The sequence below is a fragment of the Cetorhinus maximus genome, chromosome 13, assembly GCF_964194155.1.
Source record: "Cetorhinus maximus chromosome 13, sCetMax3.hap1.1, whole genome shotgun sequence".
Taxonomy (NCBI): Eukaryota; Metazoa; Chordata; class Chondrichthyes; order Lamniformes; family Cetorhinidae; genus Cetorhinus; species Cetorhinus maximus.
The window spans coordinates 86577264-86604952 of record NC_135891.1 but is presented as its reverse complement, the minus strand read 5'-3'; the positions used below and the strand labels follow the sequence as shown (position 1 = coordinate 86604952).

General features: G+C 41.1%; 1 protein-coding gene across 1 annotated transcript in view; it reads left to right on the top strand.

Annotated features, from left to right (window-relative positions):
• The window catches only part of sh3gl1b (SH3-domain GRB2-like 1b), a 127178-nt gene that overhangs the window by 94339 nt on the left and 5150 nt on the right, over positions 1-27689 (top strand). The window contains exons 6-8 of the mRNA XM_078555698.1: positions 1345-1503; positions 3215-3318; positions 18427-18554. Of these exons, the coding sequence (XP_078411824.1) occupies positions 1345-1503; positions 3215-3318; positions 18427-18554 (391 nt within the window). The remainder of the gene's footprint in view (positions 1-1344; positions 1504-3214; positions 3319-18426; positions 18555-27689) is intronic.

The window sequence follows — 27689 nt, the reverse complement described above, 5'->3', positions numbered from 1 at the left end:
AGGTGGTCTTTGCAAAAAAACTGAAAAGAAACCTGTGGAAGTGATTTCTGAGCACTACCATGCACCAGCCCCACTGAAGAAAAATACATCCTATTTGGGAAGCTAGCAGCCTACCTCTTTCTCCCAATGAGGCAGGTTCTTCTCTGGGCATGCCACCTTACCAGAGCTTGGGAAACCCCCTTCCTGTATATTAAATGATTCTGGGGCTGGAGATACGCTGGGGTCAGCAGGACATTTCCAAGGCAAGCAGAATTGACAAGGTGATGCTTCAGCGGGTTAGTTAAAATTTTCACAACTGAGAACAATAGATATTTGTTAGATATAGTATCAAGTGGAGCAACATGAAGTTGAGGTGCAGATCAGCAATGATCTAACTGAATGGCAGAACAGGGTTGAGGAGCTGGATAATCTGCTCTGTTCCTATGCACCTCAAAATAATTTGAGGACAGGGGAACAGAGCCCAAACCAATATCAAACTAAGTCAACTAAGAAAAGCATTTCATAACGGAATGTGAAGCCAATTCAGGGTACTGGTGTACTGAACATTTTGGCAGAACAGTTGAATAGAGGACAAGTTCATGACTCATTTGTCACATATCTGATCCAAATGTGTTATTGGTAAAAATATGAGGTGAGGAAATGTGCTTTTTGCTCCCCTACCTATCTTGGAGCAAAATTGCAAAGACCACAGTCACTTTTGCCATCGCCTCTTTCAAACAGGCAGGAGAACAGCTCTGTCAGAAGCCTAGGAATGGGTTCCTCTAACTGTCATTAGAGGTTATGAGCTTAAAGGAAAGGGAAGCAGATACCATATAATTGCAGAAGAAACAGAAGAGGAAGATGGAAATTGTGGCCTTTGAACGTGACTAATGTATTCTTGACTGTGGTTCCCTGTTTTCCCATCCTGATGGGATCCTTGATACAACCATACCATCTCCCATAGAGACTGATTTGGAGCCCCAACCTTGGCAGTTTCTTTTAACCTGCCTATGTTGACTGAAATTTTTGGTTTCACTGCCAGTCACAACATCATAGCAAACTGGTCTGTGTGGTGAGCTAACCATGGATTATCTAATGGCCCCATGCTAGAAGAAGTGCAGGTAAAAACATCTGGTGACAAAATTATTTATATCCCCTCAAAAGTCCAATAACCTGCAACACTCGCTATCTGGATACACATAAGAATGATTAAGTGAATAAGGTCTCTGAGGACTGTTGGCACCAGTAGAATTATGAGCATGAGTAGCTATGCGAGAGTAAGAGTCCTCAGGAAACGAAACAAAAATATTGTACAAGAATGTTTTGGAGATTATTGCCTTTTACATATTCATTTTGACATTGTAGCATCACTTGAAGAAGTTGGAGGGTCGCCGCCTGGACTATGACTACAAGAAGAAGCGACAGGGTAAAATCCCTGAGGAAGAGATCAGACAAGCTATGGAGAAATTCGATGAGTCCAAAGATGTGGCAGAAACTAGCATGTACAACCTTTTAGAAACTGATGTAAGAATGATATCATAAGTCCAGCTACTTTGTTCTGCTTTCTTTTTTCTATATGTCTATGACACTTTCTACATGATTTGGATAAAATAATAGTGCTTTGAATATCAGTGACGGGATTACGTGTTGTGGTGAAGGCATTAGTTCACATAGGTTATAAGATCTGGTGGCTTAATAAAGGCACCACTCAGTGCAGTACTGTATCATACCCAGACCAGGAATGCTCCTGTTTCGATTTTTATTCTGAGATTGCTGATCTCATTTGGATTTAGTACCTCTGGGTTAAATGTAAGAAGCTAGTATTCGGATTCCTGCTTCAGGTCACTATTCAGTACCCTGCCAGAAGCTACACCTGCATAGATTATTATTAAAGGAGCAAATTAGACTCAGCTGTGATGCCCCTAGTCAAATAACACTCCTTTTTCACTAATGTAATGATCTCGGCAAAGGCCAGTGCCTTTTGATGGAAAGGCAAGGAAATGGGATAAAATGATGACAGATGTTGTGAAATAATGCTTTTCTTGTGATCATTGAGCTCCTAAATGTACTATTATACCTCCAAGAATTGTATTTCTGGTTTATATGAAATAGAAATGAAGTAACTGTTGCTTCATGCAATCATCCAATCCAAGCAATATAAGTTAAGTGGGTGTGCAACATTACAGCAACTAGCTGAAGCTTTATTGAGTGCACTGAGAACATTTACCAAGCTCCCATTGAAGTGTTGGTTAGATTTATGATGAATCTAACTTCATTTCTCTACACATTTGAAGATTCTTTTGGCTATGCTCAATGTCAATTTGCACAATTTTATTGACAAACTGTCCAGCCTTCCAGCATTAGTCAGAGCAGAATGAATGTTTGGTTCTTCCCCAATTTGGAATGTTCTAATCCTGCAGATTGCTTCATCTACAGGGGCTGAGCCAAGGGATAATTTAAAAATCAATGTTTTGAAGATGGGCTCACACCCAAAGCAGAAATTGTGTTGGCTGTGCTGCTGGATACAGAAAAATACCCATGTAGACTGAAGTCCTGTCACTCAATTCATCTATCTGCTGTTTCCTTCCCTCCTTAACGTTCTTGCCTCATTTCCTTTCATGTATGAACCCAAGTTCTTTTGGTGGTTAGTAGAAAAGGGAATAACTTAAATTGATATGGAAACTTATGTCATTGAAATTTCCCAAAGTATTTGACACAGTGCACCACTTATAGACTTCAGTGCTTGTTAATTCGGCAAACATAGTAACTATGGTGCAGCAGCAATATCCCAATGGGATGAATCAACAGTCTGTGATTTTGATAGCATTGCTGGAGGGAGGAATGTTGATCAGGAGAATAGGATTACTCTTATATAATACCAGCCTTAATGGGCAGACAGAACCTTATTTTAACCTCTCATTAACTGTAATCCTTAACTGCAGCATTCCCTTAATATTATACTTGAGAACTATAGTGTGCAGTAGGACTAAATAGAAATGTCCCATACCTTTTATTTTTCATGTATTCAGTTGAAATAGGATAGTGAGGGAAGGAAGAATCAGCAAAATTTATAAATCTAAATGGGTTTACGCATGAATCAGTCTTGTCTCTGTAAATAGGTATTGGGCAGGTGGGCCTGTTAGGATAGGGGACTAAGTCACCGCTTGTAATTGAATGAAAATCATTTCAACCACTTTAAACTAGCCTAAACCAAATGTGAATAATTTTCTTCCAGATCGAGCAGGTGAGTCAAATGTCTGCCCTGGTGGAGGCACAACTCGATTATCACAGACAAGCTGTACAAATTCTGGAGGAGCTCTCTGATAAATTAAAGGAAAGGTAAGAAACCAAATACATACAACCCAAGTCAGCAGTTAAGTGATAGAAGTTCTTCATTTGGTAACCCTTAACCTAAATGTACAGGCACATTTTTATGGTATTGGAACCAAAGATGCATGACATGTTTTCCTCACCTGCTGACTGTGGAGGAAGATACCAGCTGATGTTGGTCAACCTGTGCTCTGTTCACCAGCGCTTTAAATATCTTACTTAAATGGTGCACATTTAAAATAGTGGAGAGTGATTGGTGCACATGTAACAGATGTCATTACTGGTAACTGCCGTCAGAATCAAGTAGGTGGGAAAAGGCCGAGATTGGCTAATAATGTTTGTGGCAAATAAAAATATCATGGTACTGTTGCAGTTCGAGAATATGGAAAATTTCTTTTGAGTTTATTCATTTTTGCTTTTGAGTGATCTCTCTAGAATGTGCCATTATTCCAGCCCAAACTAAACCATTTTTGAAGAAACGTTTAGATTTAAATCACACGTTTTATGACCCCAGGGTGTCCCAGAGCACTTTACAGCCAATGAAGTACTTCTTGTAAATGTAGTTACTGTTACAGGATAAAACCTCTGGGCTATGAAGGGATGGTGAAGAAGTTGCTAAAATTCATCTGTCAATTGTAGTCCCATTTTGAGATGCTTTATGTTCATACCAGTGTACAAATGGATGGAAATTGTGACAGCCCATTTGTCACAGGCAATTCTGTGGCTAAAAGCCTAGATTTATTTGTTATGATCATTAGATCATTTTTGCATCTTAGTGAGGTGTTGGGCCATTAGTTCCAACCTTTTAGATTTCTTGCAGTAGCTGGAACCTCAGAAAAAAGTGCCTTTCCAATAGTCGGCCTTTGTAAATCTGTCAAGCGTACAATGGGGTCAACATAGGGTTGTGTGAGACCTGTGTCTTGAGAGTTGGTGTCCCTACAATCTCACTAAATGCAATGTAAAAATAGCATAAATTAATACTGAACTTGAAGTTGTTAACTATTTAATATTCACTTCAGGATTAGTTTTGTTCCTTTTCCTTGTGTCCAAGTGGGGTGGGGGGTGGTGGGGTGCGCGGCTGTCCATTAATTGGAGGCCTGTATGCTGAATTTAAAGCATGATGTATTATTCTTTGGCTTTGCAGAGAATCCATTTCTACCTGATAAAGACACTGTGCTTTCTGAATTCTCAGATTGCCTGCTGTTGCACAGTCTGGAATCAGTTTCTTTGGAAACGGATCTCTTTCTAAAAGCCTGATTCATTGCAAACATTTCTTTCTGGTGCTAAGATTGTTGGCCAGGCAAGGTTATTTTAAAAATGGGAAAATAAATGGCACAGCTGCTCAAAGCAAGTAGCTCTAGATCTTTGAACGTTGAGGAAATTTTCGCCTGTATTCTGTGAAGCACGAAGCCCATCCTAGCTGTCCCATTGTGAATGTACCATGTGTCGGCTTTTCAAAGCAAACACCCACAGTTCCAAATGGATGTAGTTAGAAATACAATGGTCTCACTTCAGTTTATTCCTTTCCCTTCCCCAGTGTTTGTTTTTTTTTGTCTCCCCCTCCCTTCCTTCCTTCCTCTACATTAAACTCTGAATGAGTGGTTTGGTGAAGAGGAAGCATTTTAATATTGATAAGTGCAGAGAAAATGACACTCTTGATTTGCAACTTTTAGAAAAAAAACAATAGGATTGAGGCCCTGTTTTCTGCTGTGTCTGACAAACTCGGGGGATCCACAAAAAGTCAGATTGCAGTTATGGTTGCAAGTTTACACTGATATTGTACTGACAGCATCAGAGGTACAGGTGAATTGATAATAACAGACTAATAATATAAAAACTTCATCAAGGTGGTATGGCTATTAATTAGAGCCATTTAGTGGCTAAAAGCATACCCTCATTATTGTATACAGGCTAGAAACTCGATTTCATTGCGGATTTATCTAGCTAGAGCTGGCAGATGTCAGCTAGAGCAGTTTTTGGTGTGCCACAACTAACTGCTGCCCCCAAGTCAGGAAAAGACATTATCTCCTCATACTATCCACCAATGTATATTAGAAAGTGTGTGTGGACAAGATTGGACTTGGCTATGATAATTCACTGGCCCATCAAACTTCATTGTCTAGATTCACAAGGAAGGAATGATTCATTGGGCCAGATCCCATATGACTGTTGGTGTCTGCATTACATTTCAGCTGGAGTCCAATACCTTCACAAGAAGGACAAGGGATAGAAGAGGGTTGGGGAGTCTTTTCTTCCAACTGGCTAGGGAACTGTGACGTGATGTCATGCAGCCCTGCCACATCCAGTTGTCAATGGTGATGGATAATTAAACAACTAACCGGAGTAGGAGGCTCCAAAAGTATCCTCATCCTCAATGATGGGGAAGTCTAGCATAACAGTGCAAAAGACAAGGCTGAAGCACTTGCAACCACCTTCAGCCAGAAGTGCCAGGTGGATGACCTACCTCGGCCTTCCCCTAGGGTCCCCAGCGTTACAGATGCCAGTCTTCAGCCAATTTGACTCACTCTATGTGATAACAAGAAACGGTTGAAGGCACTGGATACTGCAAAGGCAATGGGCCCTGGCAATATTCTAGCAATAGTACTGAGGAATTTTGCCCCATAAGGCCATAAGACGTAGGAGCAGAATTGATTCATGCACAAGGACTCCCAAATCCCTCTGTGCTGCAACCTTCTGCAGTCTTTCTCCCTTTAAATAATATTCAGCTCCTCTATTCTTCCTGCTAAAGTGGATAACCTCACATTTTCCCACATTATATTCCATCTGCCAAGTTTTTACCCACTCACTTAACCTGTCTATATCCCTCTGTAGACTCCTTGTGTCATCCTCACCACTTGCCTTCCCACCTATTTTTGTGTCATCCGCAAACTTGGCAATAGTACATTCACTTCTCTCATCTAAGTCATTAATATATATTGTAAATAATTGAGGCCCCAACACTGATCCCTGTGGCACTCCACTAGTTACAGGTTGCCATCCCGAAAATGCCCCCCTTATCCCAATTCTTTGTCTTTTATTAGTTAGCCAATCCTCTATCCGTGCTAATATACTACACCCAACACCATGGGCTCTTATCTTATTAAGTAGCCTTATGTGCGGCCTTATCAAAAGCCTTTTGGAAATCCAAATATATTACACCTACTGGTTCCTCTTTATCTATCCTGCTTGTTACCTCCTCAAAAATTCCAATAAATTTGTCAGGCATGATTTCCCTGTCATGAAGCCATGCTGACTCTGCTTGATTTCTAAATGCTCTACTATTACACCCTTTATAATAGACTCCAACATTTTCCCAATGACAGATGTTAAGCTAACTGGCCTGTAGTTGCCTGTTTCTTGCCTCCATCCTTTTTTGAATAAGGGTGTTACATTGGCCGTTCTCCAATCCTCTGGGACTTTTCCACAATCTAAGGATTCTTGGAAGATTACCACCAGTGCATCCACTATCTCTGTAGCTACAACATTTAATATCCTAGGATGCAACCCACCAGGCACAGGGGACGTATCGGCCTTAGGTGATTTCCAGATGCTTTTGCTTGTGCCCAAAGCAAGAGACCACTTTCACAGGCAACATTTTGCATGAAGTAATCTGGTAGCAAGCTGCAATGAATCATTTCATTGATGAGCTACATGCTGTAAATATGGATATTCACCATAAGTTCATGGCCTCTTAGAATGATGAGTACTTGACAGACTATATCTCAGGCTAAAAACTGAATCAGGTTAATTAAATAAAATTAAAGAGAACTAAGAGTGAATACTGCAGATTTCACTAGGTTGCAGAACTTTGGTTAATACACTCTTCCTATTTCAAAGAACAAAACCGCAGAAATCAGTCATTCTTGTAACTTGCAACATGTTTGTGAAGAAAAGTGTCATGAAACTAAAATCCTTTATTACCTTCAACCACACAACGGTGTTCCAAAAGTAGACTCCAGAATCAGGAAAAGCTTCCGGTATTTTTTTCTCTCAAGATGGGCTCTGAATATGAAGTGTTAGTCAACAGTATCATCAAATATCCTGGCTGAAATGTCTGCCACAACAGACTCACCACTGGTCTGCCAGCAAACCCAGAAGATTAGCCCTGACTCTTTCTTGAAGCCTGGACATTGATATTAACTGTTTCTAGCACTTGGATGAACTTTATGTCTAACACTGATTAGGCAGTGCACCTAGACAGCGGTGATTTGCCACCATTGAATTGACATACACAATTTGGACTCATATGCTTATTTCCTTTACATAATAGATGGGCTACTTTTTAAACAAGTTGTAATCGAGTTACGAGGGCCACAAGCTGGCCAGCTACCATAATCCTATAAAGATGATTAAAATATTTTAAAATTTGACAGATCTATCACAGTGCCGGTGGTCCCTCTAACAGTACTTGTAACAAATTCCTTTGAGTTTAAAAACCAGAAGCTGTACCCTTTTGTAGATAAGTTTCTAATTGGAGAATTTGTTCGACTATGTGTTTAAGCACAAGAGTTGATTAACTTTCAGGTAAATCATACCAAACCCACCTTAGAATATCGGGAGACTGAGTAAGCCTGAAAAAAAATGATTGAAAATGATGCAAGCAGCATGAGAAGTTTGTTTAAGAACTACAAACATTAATGTTAGTTTTATAGGAAGTGTTCCAGAGCAACTAGAACAATGCAATCTGAAGATTATAGATTTTACTTTCAGAAATACATACAAGTCATTACATACAACTAACCATTTGGCCCAACCAATCAGCCCATGTTGCATTTTCACTCTTCAAGCAAGCAAACATTCCCAATGACGTTTACCCACCTGTTTCTATATCCTTTTATCCCTGTCTCCTGCAACCACCTGTCCAATCAAATTTTGAATGTTGACATAGTTTCTCCCTCAATCAATGACATCACAGCTTTTTGTATAAAGATATTTCTCCTAATCTTTTGTGTTTAACCCTATATCTATTACATCTTGTTCTAGGCCCCGCAGCTACTGGAAATAACTTGCCTTCCCTATCCCACCTCAAATGCTTCTATCGTATCATCTTGTAATCTGCATTTGTCTAACAAAAAGGCCCCATTTTTCAAGTCTTTCATATATGCCAAATAGCTTCCTGGTGAATCTGCATCATACTTCTATAAAAGCTCCACAACCTAAGTATAGTGTGAGGTGTGATACTGCGCACAGTACTCAGACTTGGGTCTTACACCAGCTCATCATTACATCTTAGTTTTTAAATTTTATACTCATGATAAAGCTTAAAGCCACAAAATAGAGGCACTGGAACTTTATCAACCTGGGATGCTGTCGTTGATGTGCTATACTCCCAAATGCCTTTGCTCTTCCACAACACCAGGCCTACTTCCATTCAGACCATAAGGACCGTTTTTCACTTAAATAGAACGTATTACTTCACACTTAGTAACATTAAATTCCAACGGCTATCTTATAAATACCCTTTTGCAGCTTCTTTGTTTTGTAGAGAGTTAACTGTCCTTCCTATTTTGATATTACCTTCAAATTTTAGCCCCACTCCCTCTGTGTATAACCAAATTATTTATATACACAGTGTGATGACCTTTGATCTGGAAGCAGCACATTAAGGAAATTTTTTAATATCTTTAAAATGTCTGTGGAATCTGTAATTGTTTTTAGGGATATTTGAAAAGGACTTTTAAGAGTTTGCATCAGGTATAAAGGGATCAATTGTACATATCTTGGATAATAAGAAATCCTGGTCCAAGTGATCTGCTGATCCTTGACCTAGAAGCAGCACCAAAAGGAAGTTGAGACCAGAAGCTGTTTGGCTGGTAGATACAAAGGAGAGCTGCAAGCAGAGAAGCTGAAGGGTGAAGGTGATCAGCACACAGATGCAGACACAAAGAGAAAGCAGACAAAAACAAAGAGGAACATAGAATTCTGTGAGGAGAAGAAGCAAATCACTCTCAGGAAGAGGTCAATTTTTCTGTTTGGCAGAAAAGGAGACAGGAGCTCTTGGGGGTACTATGTGAGCTGGCTAAAAAGGTCATTGGAGTTTAGAAGAATGAGAGGTAACCTTATTGAAACATGTAAGATTCTTAGGGGGCTTGACAGGTTAGATGCTGAGAGGTTGTTTCCCCTTGTGGAAGAGTCTAGGACTAGAGGGGCATAATCTCAGTAAGGGGTTGCCCATTTAAGACAGAGATGAGGAGCAATTTCTTCTCTGAGGGTAATCAATCTGTGGAACTCGTTAGGGCCCTGCAGAGGGCTGTAGAGGCTGTGATAGACAGATTTTAAATCAATTACAGAATCCAGGCTTATGGGGAAAAGGCAGGAAAATGGAGTTGAGGATTATCAGATCCGCCATGATCTCATTGAATGGCGGAGCAGACTCGATGGACCGAATGGCCTACGTCTGCTCCTATGTCTTATGGCCTATCACCTGGAAAGCTGTGTGAACAGCTTGGAGATGCTAAAGAGCTGGGTGTTTTCCCAGAAGTGGCCAAACCATGAATTGGGGTGTTATTGGTCAGTTGATTGAAAAAGATCTGGTAAGCTACACCATCAGGACTGTCGTGACCCGAGGGAGAGAGTGTTCGTAGAAGTGTGCCTTGTGATGATAATCATACCCATGAAACTTGAAGGTGAAAGCTGTGTAATAAAGAACAGCATATTGTGGAACTGCATAGCGCCACATGTGTGCGGGATGTGATGCAAATACCTGTGATTGCCTAAGACGTATCTTTGTTGCATCAATTATTTAAAGTGAAATTTACCCCTCTTATTTGAAGTATTGTTTACCTGTTAGTTCATTGGAAATTTGCATTGATTCTGAATTGTGTTAAAGTTAAAGCTACGAAAAGTAGAATCTTGTTGATAGTTCCTTCATTTCAGGGTCATTTTGGTTTAATGTTTCCCCAAGGGGATCGTAACAACACAAGTGAACTCTGAGACATCATTATTTACTGCCAACTACTCTCAAAGCATCTCTTTACCTCCTACATTTTTTTACATTTCAAACAACTTCTAGCCTGGTTTGTCATCCTGCCTCTGAATTTCACATTCCTTAATCTTCACTCATAATTTTTGATATCTTAAAATCCATGCACACTACATCCATTGAATTTCCTAATTTATCATATCTAATAGCTCTGCAAAAAACTGAGAGACCTTTTGGGCCTGATTGCCCCTTTGGAATCCACACTGGCTACTTCGAGCTATAGTCTCTTTATCTAGATATGTAGTAATGTCAGCCTTAATTAAAGGCTCTAAAATTTTCCCTACCACAGATGATTTATAATTAACTAGATTAGCGCTCTACACTTTTTTTTCTTAAATGGGTACTATACTGGGAAGCCTCAAGCCCTATGGGGCACATCCACACTCAGTTAAACCCCTGAAATATAACTTCAAGGGCCATGGCAATTTCCTGCCTCATCTTCATTATCCTAGAATTTATTCTTTTGGGTGATTGCACTTGATCTCCCTTTAGCCTGAGTTGCATTGTAAAAAAATTTGCTGAAAAGGACTCCTTGTTTTCTCTACTAAAATACTTTTTAAATACTTCGACCATTTACAAATTGACAACCCTCTTCCCTCAAGTCCAACCTTGGTTTTAATTATTCTCTTTTTACTGGTGTACTTGCAAAATACTTCACTTTTCCTTTTTGTGTTTTGAATTTTCACCCTCATGCCCTCTCTTGTCTTTACTTATCCTGTTCTTAACCTCTTTTCTTATTTTCCTATTCTCCTTAGCATTTTCATCATTTTATAGTCTCTTTAAGCCCTTCTCTTAATTTTTAATTGGTTTCTTATCTCTATTTTTCCGTGGCATCTTGAAACTACTGGTAGTTTACAAAAGAGTTGAATAAGTATAGTCCAATCTCTCTTCTTTAAAAATATGTTTAACTCCAAGCTGGTTTAATTTGTTGCAGATGTTGGAGTGTTTGAGCTAGTGAGTCATGTCCACGTGTGCAGTACAGAGTGTTTTGAATGTATGACTACAGCTGCAAACTTTTTAATGTAATTTGGGATTTAAAGTAGATTTTCTAATGTTGGAGAAGGCATGGAGAGATACTGGTTAAGGGAGAGACTTAAAACTGGGCTTCCTTTTAAAGCCATATAACAAATAAGAAGTATTAGTAAAAGGCCTAAACAAAGTCCAGGTTACCTATTACTGTGATCTGGTTTATCTTTCACAATCTCCCCATCTAGCGTGATTCCTGAGTAAGGGCAGGAAAGCAATGCCAGTTTTCTGGCAGTGCTATTTTGCAGTATCTTCGATTATTTGTTAGCTCAGTTGGCAGCGCTATTCAGTTAGTGAGCTGTTCAGCAATAGGTTCCAATAGTTGTCACACTGCCTGATTGAAGCTTGGAGTTATAATTGGCGTTTGTTGACCCTACATTGGGAAATGGAAAATCATATCCTGCATCTGATCAGTATTCGATGACCCTTGCAGATGTATGAATGACAGGAGAGGTGGAGGAATAGCCTATTAATACCAACTTTTCAAGTTCATGGGCAAAGAATTTCCACTTGAGCAAGATGTAGCAGTCATGGAACTGTACCCTAGTATACGTCAATGCTGTAAGGAGGGGAAGAGTTAAGGTCGATGGAAATAAAGAGATTAATCGGGTTTGCTAAATATTATCCAGGGCTTGAGTAATTTTGACACTGCAGTATTGTAGGTTCCTCACTTCGAAAATGAGAGGTGCTTGTGTGTGGTTGAGGTCTGACAATTGAACAGCATGTTCTCGGTCACTGTCGCTGAATTTAATTGGCAGTTTGTGGTGAAGATGTATTGACCAAGGTGATAGAATTCAACTTTTTATTGATTATATGTGCCGTTGTGTTCTGACCATAGGGGAGATTGGAGTAATAATGTAAATGTTGATCATGTTGTGTGCAATTTAATTTTTGTGGGCACCCAAATTAGCAGCATCATTCTGAAAACTTTTATCTAACCTTGATTCAGATGAGAGGGAATTTAATTGTCTTATAAACCACAAATAATTACAGGTGACTTTCAAATTTGCAAATAATGCATTCGAAGGATCATCCTCCACCAACTCCAGCATGATGCCACCACCAAACACATCTTCCCCTTACCTCCTCTGTCAGCATCCCATAGGGACCGTTCCCTCCATGACACCCTGATCCACTCCTCTTTCACCCCCAACTCCTCATCCCCTTCCCACTGCACCTCCCCATGCAATCGCAGAAGGTCCAACGCCTGCCCCTTTGCCTCCTCCCTCCTCGCTCTCCAAGGCTCCAAACACTCCTTTCAGGCGAAACAGCACTTCACTTGCACCTCCTTCAATTTGGTCTACTTCATTCACTGTTCCCAAAGTGGTGGTCTCTACTTTGGGGAGACTAAATGCAGACTGGGTGACCGCTTTGCAGAACACCTTCGCTCAGTCTGCAAGCGTGATCCAGGCCTTCCTGTTGCTTGCCATTTCAACGCAGTATCTTGCTCCCATGTCCACACGTCTGTCCTTGGCCTGCTGCAATCTTCCAGTGAAGCCCAACGCAAACTGGAGGAACAGCACCTCATCTTCCAGTTAGACACTTTACAGCTTTCTAGACTTAACATTGAGTTCAACAACTTCAGACCATGAACTCTGTCCTCCATTTTTATCAAATCTTTTTATTTTTATTTACTTATTCTCTTATTTTTTTCTATATATTTTTTATTTATCAATCCTTACCGTTATGCTACTATCAGCACCTAATTTAGTCTTTAACACTATCATTAACACTCCCTTTGCCCTATGTCCATGTCATCTTTGTCAAATTTCTCTTTAGCATTTTGTGTTTTTATTTCTGATTTCTAGCATCTGCAGTATCTTTGAGAATTTATTTGTTTTAACATTTGCTGGTCCAAAACAAAATGTATTTTTTATATAATAATGCAACCAGAGTTTCAACTCCTATCCAGTAACCAACTACTGGAAAATGGAAATCTGGCAAGGACAGGATCAGACTCATGTCTGGGCCTCTCTCATGGTTGAATGATCTGCTGATGCTCAGTCTAGAAGCATGGAACCACTGGAGTGGTGGGGTGGAGGAGTGAAGGTGTGAGGTGGTAACAGTAGAGTAGTGTGGCTGCCTGATCTGTGCAACCACATTCCAAACCACATGAGCACTTTAAGAACAGAAGGGGTGAAAATTGGAGGAACAAGACAAAACAGACTGCATCTGATATTTTTTTAAGACTCAACTGGTTGTTGGATGACATTCAGTAGGTCTTAATGAATTCTCGGTAGTCTTAAGTAAGTTAACTGTTTAGATTTGTTTATTTTGGGATTTATCAGATAGCTTTTCTTCATTCACAGCCAGCTGCTCACTCTGCATTGTCACCTGCTGTTGCAGTTCAGCATTTCCAAAAAGATACATTTTTGAGACTTCAGGAAACTCTCGGGCACCCTTGTGTGTTTACTCGAGTATGGTTTTCCCTTTCGGCACTTTACTAGGGGTTTTCTGTGCCTCTTCATTAAGCTCTGTGCGCTTGACAACTTGAAGATTTAAAATATTCATCAAAGGCTTTTAATATTTCATCGAAGCTGGTTGAGGATTCATCAATGCACTGCATTAGGATTACTTCTTCAGCAAGTTCACCAAACCAGTTTAAAAAGGTATTAATCTGGACTTTTTCTGACTTTCTGCTTCGACCTGATGTACTCTGGTAGTTTAAAAATTCTCTTTTCCAGGACGCCCAATTTCCCATTAGGTTTGGCCCTTGGATGAGTTCAAACTGATCTGGTAAGGTGGATTTTTGATCCATGGTTAAAACATTTTAAAGTGTAAGTTCAGCTTTAAGAAATTGCAGAAATTCAAGCTGACGCCGCTGTTCGTTTGAGGACAGAGGGTTTACCCGCACCTGCGAGTTTTGGCAGCTCCTGCTGCAATGGCACTTGTGCTCAGCCTTGAAAATATTTTAAACGATGGCTGCTTGGATCGTCCAGCTGCAGCCTTCTCTGTTTCAGCACTATGCTTTAGGGTCGTGAAAGATTGAATCCTGGTCCTTAAAGCTGATACTTTAGTCTCAATTATTCCGAGTTAATTATTCATTTTTCTTCTCTGAGCAAGTTTGGACACCAACTCAGAAATCTGGTTTTTCTGACAGAACTTTTAAGTGGCAATTTTTGACCGCTCAACTATTTAAATGTTTCTCAGGACTTGTTTTTTCCTGGAATTTAAAAGTTTTAGCTCACCTCCGCTAGGTCTGCTGGGAATTGAAGCTGGATTTCTAAGAGGTCCTATGGAGTCTGCTGCAGTGAGGAATTTTAAATTTATGCCTTCAGCTTCCAGACCTTTGGAGCTTTTCTCTGGCAATTTTCCTCTGCATTTCTGCTTATCGAGCTTTTCTTCAGGTCAGAATTCTTCGAGTTTTTTTTTCTTTTGTCTTGCAGGATTTTAGTTTTTCTCTGCATTTTCTGCGTGGTTTTGGGTTTTTCCCATTCGAAAATCTACCATGTTGTGGAGTGTTGCATACCGTTTGCTAGGTCTTAATAAAGTCTTTGTAGTTTGAAGTAAGTTACTGTATATATTTATTTACAAAAGAACTATGTACATAGGAGCTGTCTCCATGCTTGCTTGTGCATATGGCTCTGTCCAACACTAGATTTACCCCTAGGTGCGGGTTATGTGTTCTTTTACATCACTGTTTGGGCAGTACTGTACTCAGTCTCATGTTAACTCTATATGTGCCAGACCCTTATGCTACACCAATGATTTTTAAACTTGTCTGCTTAAAACCTCAATGGAAAAGTACAGGCTAATGGGAAGCTCTGCATCCTGGGGAAAGAAACAACCTACTGCAGGCTCAAAATTAATTTGGTAGACTCATTATGACTAAATTGCAAAATTCTAGTTTTTTCCTTGCTTGTCACAATTCTTTTTTTAAACATGTTGAAATCAGTTTGTGTGGAGTATAAACATTGGCAGGGACCTGTTCGGCTGAATGTTTCTGTGCTGTAAATATTATGTAAGTCGGCTCTGCGTGTGCACATCCATAGAACAAACTAAGTTCCAATGTATGATTAGGAAAATCACACTGAACAAAGTGTTGGAGTGCAGTTTATCCTAAGAAATAAGTGTTATACAGAGATCACTCATATTTTTCCAACTACAGTCAGTTTCTATTAACAGATCAGAATTGCTATAATGAACTAGTCCGTTCCAGAAACTGCTTGTCTGGCCCCAGCAACCCAGTGCTTGTTTTGAGAACTGCTTCTGCTAAGGAATACTTTAGAAAGAATGGAAGTTGTTAGTAATTAATGGTGTGCAAAATAATGTGTACACATTTAAAATGTGTCCACATGCCTCAGTAGTGAGGGCAAGTGTACTTTAATGTTTAAACACATGATCTAGATTCACACTCCAGTGATGCTGTAAGTGTGCAGCATTGTTGGAGTTGCCAACCTCTTGGATAACAAGTCTTGTATGCCTGTTTAGGTGTTTATTAAAGATCCCATAGCACAATTTGAAGAAAAATAAGGAAGTTTCCCAGGTCTCCTGACCAACATTCATCCCCCAAATAACACTGCCTGAAACTAATTAACTGTTCATTCTCATAGTTATTTTGGCATCTTGTACACAAATTGACTGCCGGTTTTCCAGCAAAAGCCATTGTACGTCGAAGTCATTAGGTGCACATAAGGCTTCTTGAGAGATGTGGTTAAATGCTATATGAATGCATTTTTTGATCAAATTGAACTTTCTGGCAAATTGTACGCCAAGCATTATATGTTATGCATCAGTTGTTATCTGTGCAATCATCTGTGTATAGATATGGGAAGAAACTTATGAAAGTAAACAGAGGCTGCACAGGGTCTATCCACAAACCTAAATAACGATAAATATGTGGTCATTGGGGCATGCTGCCTTTATCACTTCTTTTTCCAAAATGTAGTCCTTTTGGTTGTGCCCCATTAGAACACAACTTAAAAAATAGGAGCAAGAGCATATAGCCCTCAAGCCTGCTCTGCCATTCAATATGATCGTGGCTGATCTTTGGCTTCAACTTCACTTTCCTGTCCACTCACCATATCCCTAGATTCCCTGAGGGACCAAAAACCTTTCTTTGCCTTGAAGATACTCAGTAATGGAGCATCCACAAGCCTCTGAGGGAGAGAATTCCAAAGGTCACAACTGGTCAAAGTGAAGAAATTTCTACATCTTGGTCCTAAATGATCAACCCCTTGCCCTGAGACCATGCACACATGTTTTAGACTCCCCAGCCAGGGAAACAACCTCTCAGTGACTACGCTGTCAAACTCCTTCACAATCTGTGTGTTTCAATGAGATCACCTTTTGGTCTTCTAAATTGGGAGTATAGGCCCAATTTACTCAACCTCTCATCATTGGACAACCCTCATCCCAAGAACTAGTTTAGAAAACCAATGTTGTATTGCCTCTAATGGAAGTATATCCTTCCTTAAATATGGAGGCCCCAGTGCACTGTACCCCAGGTGTGGTCTCAATGGTGCCTTGTACAATTGCAGCAAGACTTTCTTATTCTTATACTCCAATCCCTATATAATAAAGACAAACGTGCCATTTGCCTTCCTAATTGCTTGCTGTACCTGCATGCTAACTTTCTATGTTCCTTGTTCAGGTACACCCAAGTCGTTCTGAGCACCAACATTTACAAGTTCAATGCGTTTTAAAAAATATTCTGCTTTTCTATTCCTACTATCAAAGTGAATAACCTCTCACTTCCCTACATTATACTCCATTTGCCACAATGTTGCCCACTCACTTAACCTGCCTATACCTAGTTGTGTCCTTACTACTTGCATTCCCACCTGTCTTTAATATCATCAGCAAACTTAGATACATTACTCTTGGTGGTTTCTTCATCTAAGTTATTAATATAGATTGTGAATAGCTGACGCCCCAGCATTGATCTTTGCAGCACTCCACTAGTTACAGCCTGCCAGTTTGAAAATTGCCCGTTTATCCCTACTTTTTGCTTCCTATCCATTAACCAATACTCTATCCATGCTAATATGTTATCCCCTGCTCCATGAGTCCTTATCTTGCATATTAACCTTCTGTGTGACACCTTATCAAATATCTTTTGGAAATCCAAGTATGCTACATCTACATCTAGTTTCCTTTTATCTAACATACTAGTTGCATCCTCAAGTAACTCGAATAAATTTGTCATGCATGACTTCATTTTCATAAAACCACATTGTTAAGACTTCCTTAATAGATTCTAAAATTTTTCTGACAACTGATGTCAGGTCAACTGGCCCATAGTTAGTTTCCTGTTTTCTCTCCTTTCTTGAGCAGCAGTGTTAAATTTGCTAACTTCCAACCCACTGGGACCATTCTAGAATCTAGGGAATTTTTGGTTACAAAGGAAATATAGCACAGAAACAAGTCATTTGGCCCAACCAATCAATGCTGGAATTTATACTGCACTGGAGCCTAAGTTAAGATGGGGCTGTTGGTGTTTATTTCAGTATTGCAATCCATAAGTCTTTGTTTTAATTAGTAGTCATGGAATTATTGATCATCTACTGACTTTATCCTGGCCCTGCGTTTTTTTTTCCCATTCTTGGTTCAGTTTATATTGAAAAAATGCTCCTGAATTTACTTTATACCATTTAGTGTCTCATGTACCTCTGTAAAGTTCTCTTGCCTTATTTCAAAGACTTTCTCCAGTTGTGAGAGTGCTGTCCTCTGATGTTGAGGCAGCCTCATTGTTTTTCTTTGATCCAGTGGTCTGAATGGTTCCATTGTAACTTAGTTTCCAAAGACTTAATGTTCAACTGCTTCATACAGTCTCAATGTCCTTTTAAACCTTTTTAATGGCCAGCTGTCTAAAAGGGTATTTTGAATATTCAGCATTGTCTGACCTTCCCCACCATCCTCTACAGGCAAGTGATAGCAGTACAATGAATTTATACTTGAACGTAATGGGATTTTACATAGCCAAATCATATCACAAATAGGTGTTCAGCTAACCACATTTGTGCTACCAGTCCCATATGTAGGATTGATGAAATAAGTTGGTAATGATATAATGTAATGATTCTATTATGCAATGTGCTGAGTATTAATCATATATTAATTGCATTAATTGTGCACTTTGTCTAATATTACTAATTGTTATAACACAGGATACAGGATGCATCGGGTCGCCCCAAGCGTGAATATCAGCCCAAGCCTAGAAGCACTTACACTGAATATGGAGAGACAGATCATTCCAATGGAGGTTTCTCCTATAGCGGGCCAACAAAATCACAAGGTAAGCAATGATTTTTTTCTTTAATTGATGAACAATGAGATGCCATGCACAACAGTGCAATTAGACTTTAACTCGCCAGTTAATCATCCTACAAGCTCTTCTACAAGCTCACCACACCCCCACTTGTGAATCCTTTGCTTTTTTGAACTGCGCTTTGGTAATACAGGAGAGCGTGCTGAGAAAATGCACACAGTTCCATGTAACAGCAGGGTTTGCACTAAGGTGGGTCAAGTTAGAGAAGGTTGCAGCTTCCTCTGGCGCAGCCTGGTAGTGAGCCAGGCAAACCATTAATCCCCCAGACTGAATTCCTGCCTGTGCCGAGATACCAGATCTCTGCTTGAGGCACTGAAATTGACCTCAACAGCCCTAAGTAGGAAGAGAAAAGATCAACCAAGATTATTTCTCCCAATTGGTAAACGGGGATCTCCTACTGAAAAGTGTAGATATGAATGCAAAATGCACTCAGGACCAGGTTAACTGTGATGCAGTCCATAGTCAAACACTTTGCTGACACTAGCTATCTAAGATTTGTGCCTGAGGAGCAACCACAGGTAAGGTACTAGAGAGTAGACATCATCTGTGAAACTGTCTCCCTTTGAGAAGAGCTGTCTCCCTTTGGGAAACATAGGTGAAAGCATGAATTGAAGAAAACTCTTAACCCCTGATCAAAATCAGATCAGCTAAGATTTACTAAATGAACTGTTCATGTGGCCTGCAGTTGGGTTTGGGATCCACTACCAGCAGCCAATATTTAATAAATGGATTACCTTTGAATTTTATATTTGGCCAGGAGTTCATATTATTACCCAGATACTACCCTCACCCCTGTATAATCACTGACCCTGATATGCTGGTCACAAAGACCAAAAGGTTGCCAGTATTATTATGAATTAACGAGATTAACTTTAGTTGCATTTATACTTTGCTAGGGACTTTTTGGCCACCAGCCCCAGCTGGCAAATTTATTGTATGTATTATTAACTACGAGAACTGCAAACATACATAAAATCAAGGGTTCAAGTTACGAGCTGCCTTCAAACTTGCTTGTGCACGTGGCTCTGTCCAACACTAGGCTAACCTAGAGGTGCAGGTTGTGTGTTCACTTACAGCGCTGTGTGGGCAGTGCTGCACTTGGTCTCAAGTTAACCCCATATGTGCCAGACCCTTATACTACACTTTCCCCCAAGCCTTTATCCAATGTATATCAAGTTATTCTAGTTTACCTCATGTAATTACATCGTTATTACTACCCCATTCCCCCCCACCTCAAATCTCTAAGTTCAGCCTGGAGGCCTTATAACCTTTCCATATCTCGTTCGCATTACAATGGGAGGAGTGTAGCCTCTTTCGTTGCAGGTAAACTCTTGATTTGGAGGTTGTTCTGGCAGCTGGGTGTCTTTTCATCCTTTTCTTCCATTCCTTGGTATCAGACCGCTCTTTGTTGATTAGTAGTTGTTGATTTACCCCATTTTTTCCAGGGTAGAACTGGGAAAAGTTAGAAATATAATAGGTTTTGAGCAAGGACTGGGTGAAATGAGGGAAAAAGGAAAGCCAGACTGTGATCGGGTTAAAGACGAGAGATTGAATGACAGAAAAGAGTTAGTCTTCCGAGGCCAAAGGAAATGGTGATGCGGCAAGAAAAGAAACAAAAAGCCCCTTGCTTAAAACCTATTACATTTCAAACTATTGCAATTCTAACTTTTGCCAGTTCTGATGAAAGGCCACCAACCTGAAACGTTAATTCAGTTTCTTCCCTCCACAGATGTTGCCATAACCTGCTGAGTATTTCCAGCATTTTCTGTGTTAATTTCAGAATTTCAGCATCCGCAATATTCTGCTTTTCCCGAAGATCCTTGTTCTGTCCTGCATTGGAGTTTGAGGCCAGGATGATGGTCACTGCAGAGTACACATACGTGGACTTTGGGTTTGGTGTTCCATAGTCAAACAGCCTGTCAGCATTTGCTACCTTCATTCACTCAGAATTTTTGAGGTATTGAAGCAAAGGCGTATGGGATTCACCCTTGGTTCTGGATCTGAGATTTCTGTAATGTGACAGAGATTTTTAAATTTTTCATAGTTCTGAGCCTCCTCTTGGTGGTCAACTTTTACTTGCCCTTCTTTATATGTGTTTTACTAATTTTGGCACTACCCCATGTTCCCCTGTCCCTGCTAATTAAGCCCATCCAATTCGAAAGGGCACTAGACTATGCTGGAATCAACAGCCTCCCGGTCAATGTATCCTCTATAATTTTTTCTGTAGTGTGTGCGGACCCTTTAAATTTTTCTTTGAAAAGCTGCGCATGGATTTTAACTTAATGGAGGTGACTTATGCGTGGCATGTGGAAGTTTTCAGGTTGCAGCCATGCAGCTTGAATGGAACATTGCTCCTGGTACTTCCCTATTTTTCATGTGTGAACCTGAACAATGAGTATTAGCAAGTTTTCTGATAATGGAATTCATCACAGCTCAGCCTGCTCCTGTTCAAACTCAGCATTGTTCATTGTAAAGTGTTGCTTCCCCTGTCACAGTGAATCCATGGGCAGAATTTAATGTTGGCAACATAGGGTCTCTCCCAGCAGCTGGAGAACCAGCAAGAACATTGCGTTGCCTCTGTTGAAGAGGGCTGCCAGGATTAAGTGACTATCAAGCTTTTAACTGGCCAATGTTGGGCCTTTCCCAGGATTTAGGACCCTGGGAGCTGCTGGCCAATCTGGGCCAGGAGCTCTCCTTTGTCTGTCAGCACCACTGGGAATGGGAGTTCCACAGTTAGCCATTCTCAAGCACTTCATAAACTTCCAATTTCTTGGCTTACTAAATAGTTCCATTTTTGACACTCTGTCTCAGCATTGAGGAAAAAACAGGCATAATTTCTGGCTCCCAGTTGTCAGTCATGATACACCAATGCTGTTGAAATGCTTTGTTACAGACTAGAGGACTCCTAGATTTGATCGCTGGCTGTGCTGAATTAGTTAATGTTGGACATGGTGGCAACAGCAGTCTGACATTTAAACTTAAGATTCTTGGGTTTGGGAGGGTAAAATGATTCCCACTCCCAATCGCTATCTTGTAACTGACCTGTTGGAAATCACTTGTTTGGTATCAACTAATGATGTTGAGCATCAGCTGTAATGCTCTCCACTGTCGTTTACTCTGCCAGCACTTACTATAAACGCTCTCCACTTGGCACGGTACCAGGACTGTTGGCGCCAATATAACTATATATCAACCAGAGTCAGCAATTGCATGAGCAGAAGGAAGAAAAATAAGATTAATATGCACTATTAAGGTTATATAAAAAAGTTATGTTGTGGGATAACAATATTTTCAGTAAGGCCCATTGCCCCTGATTCACCTATCTCCAAGCTAATTGAAATAGTGAATGTATATATTTTTCTTGACCATAACATTTCTTTCCATTTAACAGAATTAGCAATCTCTTTATTATATTGCATCCATATTGCTCTGTCACTAGCAATGCAGATGTTACTAATGCCTAGCCATAAAGAGAATAGTAAATTCTCCTTACACTCTGTTGATCTAAGCATCCAGGCACAGATAGTTGCTGTTCATCAGTGTTGTTACCAAATTTGTTTGGTGCTTTAGTTTTAATACTCAGTAGGAAAAAAAGTGCATTCAAGCCAGTATGCAGTGCTGGGCTATGCACTTCCTGTGTGTGATGCTCATCCCTTCAGTTGCTCTAGCCCCTGTAACCATCAGTATCTGACCTTAGTGTTATACTGCTCAATGCACTCTTTTCAGACTTTATATTATATTCACTGATAGGGGGCTCTTATCCACTGATAAGAGGCTATTTAGATTTTTTTTTTCTCCACACAGTCATGTTAGGGTATGGAATGCTTTATATCTGGCTGTTGAAACTTAGTTGATCACCTTTATGAGAGAATGCAATAGCAGTTCAAAAGCAGGGAAATGGCATTAGAGTAGATTACTCTGGTTAGAAACTAGCCCTGACACGGGCCTAACTGAATTTCTACAATTCTTTGCTTTCCAAATACGCTGTACATCTTAGGGTATTTCGAAGAAAAAGTGGTGTGTCCCTCCAGAATACAAAAGTGGATGTCAGGAGCAGCCCAGTATTGTGTCAGGGCATTACCTACAAATCCCCCCTGATTCTAGCAGTTTTTAACTCTAATTTTGAACACAGGAACACAAGAGATAGGAGCAGACCATTAGGCCCATTGAGCCTGATCCTCCATTCAATTCGATCATGGCTGATCTTGGGTTCAACTTCACTTTCCTGCAAACTCCCCATATCCCTTGCTTACCTGTGAGACCAAAAATCTGTCTCTCCTAGCCTTAAATATATCCAATGATGGAACGTCAGCAATCCTCTGGGGTAGAGAATTCCAAAGATTCACAACCTTTGAGTGAAGAAATTTCTCCACATCTCAGTCCTGCTTGGATCTTGGAAGAGGGAAGGGTTATCTCATTTTGGTGGGAGGTGGAGGGAGGGATAAATGAAGAAAAATGAGAGCATCCTCACTTGACAGACTTGTGATGTATAGTGACTGATATGACAGCCCCTATGAAGGTACGGAATCAAACAGTCATGTCAGTGTAACAGCAGGACGGCATAGGGTTCTGGGCGAGATGGATAAGAGGGAGGTGTAAATAGTGGCTGATATCAGATAACAAAGGTTTCATCTTTAGTAAACCAACCACTATTGATTGATTTATAGAGAAGATTTATGCATTATATTGAATTTAATTTTTATATTAACTTTCCCATGAACAGCCTCCTTCCGTTCAGACAAGCCCAATAGGACACCAGCCAGTGGATCTCCCTGTGAGTAGGGTAGCTAATGCCCAATTTTTAGTTCTGATGGATAAAAAGACAGCTGGAATTGTCACGATTTAATAAGGATTAATGGTCGTACGTTTAATTGTGATCAGAAACTTGAAGAACAATAATGTAAATGATTTTATCTTATTGTTGAGCTATTTACTCACTGAAATCAACCATTATCATCTGTGTATCATCTGGTTTTAGAAAGAGTTGTTTGTCCCACTGTTTGAGTGAGGGCAATGTGGGAAGACTCTGATAAAAACAAAAAGCTACTGCGGATGCTGGAAATCCAAAACAAAAACAGAATTACCTGGAAAAACTCAGCAGGTCTGGCAGCATCGGCGGAGAAGAAATCAGTTAACGTTTCGAGCCTTCATGGCCCTTCGGCAGAACTGAAGCATAGTTAGAAGAAGGGAGAAATATAAATTGGTTTAAGGTGGGTTGGGGGTGGGGGGGGCGGGGGAGAGAGAGAGACACATTGAGGGTGTGGTGATTGTGGAGATGAGCAGATAATCAAAAGATGTCACAGACAAAAGGGTCAAAGAGGTGTCGAAGGTGGTGACATTTGTCTGAGAAAAGTGCTAATTAAGAATGGAAGACAGGATATTCAAAGTACAGCTCTAGTGGGGGTGGGGTGGAAAGACTAACAAGGCTTTAGTTTAGATTTAAAAATAATGGAAATAGGTGGGGAAAGAAGAATCTATATAAATTATTGAAAAAAAAAGGGGGGGTGGGGGGAAGAAACGGGGTGGGGATGGGGGGAGGGGGAGTTTAAGATCTAAAGTTGTTGAATTCAATATTCAGCCCAGAAGGCTGTAAAGTGCCTAGTCGGAAGATGAGGTGCTGTTCCTCCAGTTTGCGTTGGGCTTCACTGGAACAATGCAGCAAGCCAAGGACAGACATGTGGGCAAGAGAACAGGGTGGAGTGTTAAAATGGCAAGCGACAGGGAGGTTTGGGTCTTTCTTGCGGACAGACCGCAGGTGTTCCGCAAAACGGTCGCCCAGTTTGCGTTTGGTCTCTCCAATGTAGAGGAGACCGCATTGGGAGCAACGAATGCAGTAGACTAAGTTAGGGGAAATGCAAGTGAAATGCTGCTTCACTTGAAAGGAGTGTTTGGGCCCTTGGACGGTGAGGAGAGAGGAAGTGAAGGGGCAGGTGTTGCATCTTCTGCGTGGGCATGGGGAGGTGCCATAAGTGGGGGTTGAGGAGTAGGGGGTGATGGAGGAGTGGACCAGGGTGTCCCGGAGGGAACGATCCCTACGGAATGCCGTCAGGGGGGGTGAAGGGAAGATGTGTTTGGTGGTGGCATCATGCTGGAGTTGGCGGAAATGGCGGAGGATGATCCTTTGAATGCGGAGGCTGGTGGGGTGATAAGTGAGGACAAGGGGGACCCTATCATGTTTCTGGGAAGGAGGAGAAGGCGTGAGGGAGGATGCGCGGGATATGGGCCGGACACGGTTGAGGGCCCTGTCAACGACCGTGGATGGAAAACCTCGGTTAAGGAAGAAGGAGGACATGTCAGAGGAGCTGTTTTTGAAGGTAGCGTCATCAGAACAGATGCGACGGAGGCGAAGGAACTGAGAGAATGGGATGGAGTCTTTACAAGAAGCGGGGTGTGAGGAGCTGTAGTCGAGGTAGCTGTGGGAGTCAGTAGGCTTGTAATGGATATTGGTGGACAGTCTATCATCAGAAATTGAGACAGAGAGGTCAAGAAAGGGAAGAGAAGTGTCAGAGATGGACCATGTGAAGATGATGGAGGGGTGGAGATTGGAAGCAAAATTAATAAATTTTTCCAGGTCCCGACGAGAGCATGAAGCAGCACCGAAGTAATCATCGATGTACCGGAGAAAGAGTTGTGGGAGGGGGCCGGAGTAGGACTGGAACAAGAAATGTTCCACATACCCCATAAAGAGACAGGCATAGCTGGGGCCCATGCGGGTACCTATAGCCACACCTTTTATTTGGAGGAAGTGAGAGGAGTTAAAGGAGAAATTGTTCAGTGTGAGAACAAGTTCAGCCAGACGGAGGAGAGTAGTGGTGGATGGGGATTGTTGGGGCCTCTGTTCAAGGAAGAAGCTAAGGGCCCTCAGACCATCCTGGTGGGGGATGGAGGTGTAGAGGGTTTGGACATCCATGGTGAAGAGGAAGCGGTTGGGGCCAGGGAACTGGAAATTGTTGATGTGACGTAAGGTATCAGAGGAATCACGGATGTAGGTGGGAAGGGACTGGACAAGGGGAGAGAGAATGGAGTCAAGATAACGAGAAATGAGTTCCGTGGGGCAGGAACAGGCTGACACGATCGGTCTGCCAGGACAGTTCTGTTTGTGGATTTTGGGTAGGAGGTAGAAGCGGGCCGTCCAAGGTTGGGCGACTATCAAGTTGGAAGCTGTGGGAGGAATATCTCCAGAGGAGATGAGGTCAGTGACAGTCCTGGAAACAATGGCTTGATGTTCTGTGGTGGGGTCATGGTCCAGGGAGAGGTAGGAGGAAATGTCTGCGAGTTGACGCTCAGCCTCCGCGAGGTAGAGGTCAATGCGCCAGACAACAACAGTACCACCCTTGTCAGCGGGTTTGATGACAATGTTGGGGTTGGACCTGAGAGAACGGAGTGCAGTGAGTTCAGAGAGAGACAGATTAGAATGGGTGAGAGGAGCAGAGAAATTGAGACGGCTAATGTCACGCCGACAGTTCTCAATGAAAAGATCAAGAGAAGGTAAGAATCCAGAGGGAGGGGTCCAAGTGGAGGGAGAATATTGGAGGTGGGTGAAAGGATCCGTTGAGCGGGGAGAGGACTCCTGCCCAAAGAAGTGAGCACGGAGACGAAGACGGCGGAAGAAGAGTTCAGCATCATGCCGAGCCCGAAGACTCTGGTTTTTTTTGTTGCAACAGTATTGATTGTATCCCTACCATCAGCTCCCTCTGTTGTGCATCAATGGTATTTCATCCTTCTGTACACCCATGCTTTCCAAGCTCCCCTGCCAACTTCACAGAATACTGTCGAACACAAACAGACCAGGGGGCCAATTAATCTGTGCCCATGATTTTTTTTCATTTGAACCACCAAGTCTAATCCCATTTTCCTGCTTGCTCCCAATTCTCCATTAACATTTCTCTCTTTCAACATCTGTCTAATTCCCTGTTTATCTTGAGATCTTCAGGTGTAAAGAGAGCACGCTCCTGAACATTACTTGCCCTAAAAATTCCAAAAGATGTTGGTGTCCCAAAAGGTCTTCTACCAGTCCAGAAACAATTGACATCAAAAAAGTAAGAACTAAGAAGTGCTTGCAGAGCTCTCAAGCTTGGTTCTGTGGATCAAAGCCCCAGTGTTATCAGCAGAGAGCTGTATCTGCTTTGCCCTGAACAATGTGTCAATAATTGCACCAATCCTAGGTGTGATCATTGATCGTCACACTGGCTGCCATTCAGCTTTCACATTTTGAACTCACTGGTTTCCAAAGATCTGTGACCTTCCAGTTTGAAAACCACTGGTGTACACCATACTCATCATTCTGCTGTAAATCACTATTCAAATATTTACTTTTTCTAGTATTTACTGAAGTTTTCTGAATCAGACTTTTGTATTTCGTTAATGGAAATAACTTTCTGGTGTTGTCTCTACACTTGTTGGAAAATAATTTGTCACGTATGTTAAAACAATGCCACTACACTGTAATAATGATTATAACTAACTATTGGAAATTAATCTGGAGTAATCATGACAGCCCTTGCTGTGCCTGCATGTGTTGGTGATTGAGGTTAGAACCATAGAAAAGCAGAAAGAGGCCATTCAGCTGATCGTGTCTGTGCCGGCCAAAAAGAGGAAAAAAAAACTAGCTGCTCATTTTAATCCCACTTTCAAGCACCTGGTCCATAGCCTTGCAGGTTGCAACATTTCAGATGCAGATCTAGGTATTTTAAATGAGGTGAGTGTTTCAGCCTCAACCACCAGCCAATGAATTCCAGATGCCCACCACCCTCTAGGTGAAAATGTTTTTCCTCCTATCCCCGCTAATCCTTCTACCAATCACCTTAAATCTATGCCCCCTGGTAATTGACCCCTCAGCTAGGGGAAACAAGTCTTTATTGTCTACCCTATCTAGGCCTCTCATAATTTTGTGCACCTCAATTAGGTCACCCCTCAGCCTCCTCTGTTGTAATGAAAACAACCCTAGCCTATCTAATCTCTCCTCGTAGCTGTAGTTTTCAAGCCCTGGCAACATTCTTCAGGTTTACTGTATTTAGTCTGAAGTTGTCACATGTACGTTCTATGGCTCATGTAGAAACTTTAATATACTAAAATGTCCTAAAGTACTTGACAAAATGGGAG